General features: G+C 49.9%; 1 protein-coding gene across 2 annotated transcripts in view; it reads left to right on the forward strand.

The window, feature by feature from the left end:
* The window catches only part of otop2 (otopetrin 2), a 5,068-nt gene extending 1,083 nt beyond the window's left edge, over nt 1-3,985 (forward strand). Inside the window, exons 1-7 of one of the 2 annotated variants that reach the window (XM_054737504.2) lie at nt 1-1,445; nt 1,661-2,125; nt 2,197-2,333; nt 2,404-2,462; nt 2,539-2,681; nt 2,756-3,537; nt 3,651-3,985. The exon at nt 1-1,445 is cut by the window's left edge and continues 1,083 nt beyond it. In XM_054737504.2, coding sequence (XP_054593479.2) covers nt 1,702-2,125; nt 2,197-2,333; nt 2,404-2,462; nt 2,539-2,681; nt 2,756-3,537; nt 3,651-3,821 — 1,716 coding nt within the window. In that variant the 5' untranslated portion in view covers nt 1-1,445; nt 1,661-1,701 and the 3' untranslated portion in view covers nt 3,822-3,985. Of the gene's footprint in view, nt 1,446-1,660; nt 2,126-2,196; nt 2,334-2,403; nt 2,463-2,538; nt 2,682-2,755; nt 3,571-3,650 lie in introns of both variants that reach the window. The other variant, XM_015941897.3, reaches the window with a different exon arrangement.
* The last annotated feature ends 387 nt before the right edge of the window (nt 3,986-4,372 follow it).

The following is a 4,372-nucleotide window of genomic DNA, read 5'->3' on the forward strand; positions in this document are numbered from 1 at the left end:
TGGTAACACCTAGTAACACCTGGTAATACCTGCGAACACCTGGTAACACCTGGTAATACCTGCTAACACCTGGTAACACATAGTAACACCTGGTAATACCTGCTAACACCTGGTAACACCTAGTAACACCTGGTAACACCTGGTAATACCTGCTAACACCTGGTAAAACCTGCTAACACCTAACACCTGGTAACACCTAGTAACACCTGGTAACACCTAATAACACCTAGTAACACCTAGTAACACCTGGTAACACCTAGTAACACCTGGTGACACCTGGTAACACCTGGTAATACCTGCTAACACCTGGTAACACCCAACACCTGGTAACACCTGGTGACACCTGGTAATACCTGCTAACACCTAACACCTGGTAACACCTAGTAACACCTGGTAATACCTGCTAACACCTGGTAACACCTAACACCTAGTAACACCTGTTGACACCCTGTAATACCTGCTAACACCTAACACCTGGTAACACCTAGTAACACCTGGTAACACCTGGTAACAACTGGTAATACCTGCTAACACCTGGTAACACCTGGTAATACCTGCTAAAACCTGGTAACACCTAGTAACACCTGGTAACACCTGGTAATACCTGCTAACACCTGGTAACACCTGCTAACACCTAACACCTGGTAACACCTGGTAATACCTGCTAACACCTGGTAAAACCTGCTAACACCTAACACCTAGTAACACCTGGTGACACCTGGTAATACCTGCCAACACCTAACACCTGGTAACGGTAACACCTGGTAACACCTAGTAACACCTGGTAACACCTGGTAACACCTAGTAACACCTGGTAACACCTAGTAACAACACCTGGTCACACCTGGTAACACCTAGTCACATCTGCTGACACGTAACACCTGGTCACACCTGGTAACACCGCCGCTTTAATCTCAGGTACGGTATTAATCAGAAACCTGCAAGTCAAACAGCCCTGACTCTCCAAATGTGTTTCCTCCAGGAATGGAAGAGATAGGTGCTGTGGCCTTCAGCGGAGAAGACACCCATGTGGCCTGGCTGTGTGAGGTCCTCACTCTGCAGCTGCAGAAAGGATGAAGGTGTAAACACAACGCTATGAAACATTCCTGGACTCAAAGAGAGGATGAAGCCTTTTATCCATAAACATCTAATCCACCTTCTCACAATGTGTGACCATCAGAATGTTTCTTGAGCTATTATACGTCCTGCAGGTCATCTGAATAGCAACTTGATTCTTGCATTTTCAAATACACGAGAAGAGGCTGTTCCAAGAAGTACTTTTTTACCTGTACAGCAATATTTAGGGTAAACACACTCTGTTTGAGGATACTTTGCTGCTGCTGAAAACACAGAGACACTTCTGACTCTGCACATTAACAGCAGCGTTTCATGCTTGAATAAAAGCTGCAGCAGTTCAGACGCCTGGCAGGACCTCAGCTCACCAGGTGAGTTCACATGTTTAGTGTGGATTTATAAAAGATTCCTTCATTTTGCTCTTGAGCGTTTTAGAAAGCCAAAACGTGAATGTTTTTACGGAAAAGACAGACATCACGCTGTGGGTGTACGTCTACTGTGGCAGTTATGAGGAGCAAACGTTTCACACCGGGTGGGAACGGCCTTTTATGGGGCTCCTAACTGAACCTGTCACGTCTGCTTCCAGATATACAGCCCACTTCTCAATAAATAGTCGAGAGAAGAGCCATGTGCATCAATCCTGTGGATCCGTGTGAATGCTGGACCAGCGGTGGTCTCTGTGAGCCCTGCACGGCAACCACCAAGGACAGAGAGATGGCAGAGGTGCAGCTGTCCAACCACACGAATGCAGCCGGGAGCACAACCGAAGACAAGACCACTGTCTCCAGCCAAGCTGTGGGGGAAACCGGCCGGAGTTGGGGGTGGATGCTCTCCGGTGTCATCTGTCTGAACATTCTGATGCTGGGCTGCTCCCTGGTCAGCAGCGGCTCTTCTGGCAAAACTACCATCAGCTTCCCAGACCTGCAGCTCTTCCTCGTCGTCCTCCTGCTCTTCAGATCCGCCTGGATGATGTACTACAGCATTCACACAGCCAAGACGGAGAACGCTGTTGTCTTCAGGGATGAGCACGCTGGACCAGTCTGGCTCAGAGGTACGCCGCTGTGCAGCCCTTAAGTCCATCGTCATGAGTGATTTTCCTACCCACTGCTCTTTGTTGTGTAGGTGGACTTCTGCTGTTTGGGATGCTCAGCATCATCATGGACATCTTCAAGATCGCCAGCTATGTGGGATTCCTCCACTGCGACTCGGCTGTCCAGGTTGCCTTCCCTGTGGTGCAGCTGGTCTTTGTGCTGGTGCAGGTAATCAGGAACGCTACCGAGTTCACTCTGGATGGCTGCAGAATGTTTACACGGTAAATTTCACCTGCAGACATATTTTCTTTGGATTCATTCAAAAGACTGCGTGCAACGCCAGAAAAGCATTTCACGGTAAGAGCTACTCTTCGTCATCGAGCTTAACTTTCTAAGCTTTCAGATGAATTTTCTATGTGTTTTCTCATCCTAGCTGTGGTCTGATGCTGACGCTGTCCACAAATCTGGTTCTGTGGATGACCGAGGTCGCAGAGGAGTCCCTTCACCAGACAACAGTCCCTGACTTCCCCAGCAACACTACTAAACTCTTCGGGCGTAGCTGGTACATTAGTAGAGGTGAGCAAGGCAGCTAGAGCTGTGCAACAACCCGATCTCAGACGCCATTTGAACTTCTGCTTCTTGCCTTGCAGCTGGTTATGGAGACGAGTCCTGCACTTGTAGTCACACTTCCTGTAGCGTCTTTAAGGAGGCCTACTACTACCTATACCCCTTCAACATTGAGTACTGCCTCTTTGCCTCCGCCATGGTGTATGTCATGTGGAAGAATGTCGGAAGAGTAAACCCTGAATTCAGCCACCACATCAAATTCAACCTGAGAGGCGTCTTCGTTGGTCCTGCTGTTGGAGCCGTGACGGTGGTCGCAGGCCTGGCAACGTTCATCATCTACGAGATCGAGATATCAGCCAGTGATCAGGACGAGGAAGGCAAAGTCAACGCAGTGATGATGTACTTTATCGTGAATATCGTCATAACAAGTATGATGTCCGTCTGCACCATCATAGGCAGCGCCATTTTCAAGGTGGATCACAGGGACCACGTGAAAGAGAGGAACCCCACCCGCAGCCTGGACGTGGGACTGCTGGTGGGATCCTCGCTGGGGCAGTTCGTCATCAGTTACTTTTCCATCATAGCCATGATAGCGACCGGAGCCGAGGGCCACTTGAACAGACTCAACTTGGCCTGGGGTCTGCTGATGGTGATCCAGCTGGGCCTTCAGAACTTCTTCATCGTTGAAGGTCTGCACCGGGAGCCGTACCGCCACGCGGAGCCAGACACGGTGGTGGTGAATCCGTACGTCACGGAGACAAGCAAGGGTGTGAGCAACCTCGAGATGGCAGAGCCAGAGAAAGCAGCCCGCCGCGGTGGGACGGCAGCACCGCCGCTGCTGTGGAAGAGGCGTGTCCTGAGGGAGGTGTGTGCCTTTCTGCTTCTGTGCAACATCATAGTGAGTGTCCTTCCCCCGGGGTCTTCACGTTGACGGTTTCAACTTCTCCAAATGTAATCTTTTGGCTTGTTTCTTCACAGTTGTGGATCATGCCTGCGTTTGGCGCTCGTCCCCAGTTTGACCATGACACTGAAACTCTGTTCTACCAGTTCAGCATGTGGGCAGCGGTTGTGAACATGGGTCTTCCCTTCGGCATATTCTACCGCATGCATGCAGTCGCCAGTCTGTTTGAAGTGTTCCTCAAGTCCTGAGGCTGCGTGAGCCCGTGCTTCTGGACGTTATCCACGTGTGTGTTGGTGATGGACTGATGAGAAGGGCCGCTGTAGCTTGAATGTTGTTTCCGTTTTCAACACGGAGCTAATCTTGTACAGCTGATTTTAGTGCAACGTGAAATAAAGTAGCAGAACAAGATGAATGACACGTACTCTTCTTCTTCCTGTCGATACCTGCAGAGGCGTCACTGACGCCATCCGTCTTGTGTCCCTGATGTGTGAGAAGCTCTTCTAACCCTGACCCTTGGAATGAAAAACACTCGGGCATCTTTGTGGGAACTTCCTGCTTTCCTGCGAAGCTTATCCGCTCTCCTCCTACGCCTCGTTGTCCGAAGAAGAAACGCTGAGTTTTGAGGGAATCATCAAAACCTAACAGGCTTTGTGAAAAGGAATGAAGTAAAGAAACGACGTAACGTTGTAATAACTGCAGGCTGTGTGGTACTGCAGGCTGTGTGGTACTGCAGGCTGTGTGGTACTGCAGGCTGTGTGGTACTGCAGGCCTGTGTGGTACTGCAGGCTGTGTGGTACTG

Source organism: Nothobranchius furzeri, chromosome 2 (assembly GCF_043380555.1).
Source record: "Nothobranchius furzeri strain GRZ-AD chromosome 2, NfurGRZ-RIMD1, whole genome shotgun sequence".
Classification (NCBI taxonomy): Eukaryota; Metazoa; Chordata; class Actinopteri; order Cyprinodontiformes; family Nothobranchiidae; genus Nothobranchius; species Nothobranchius furzeri.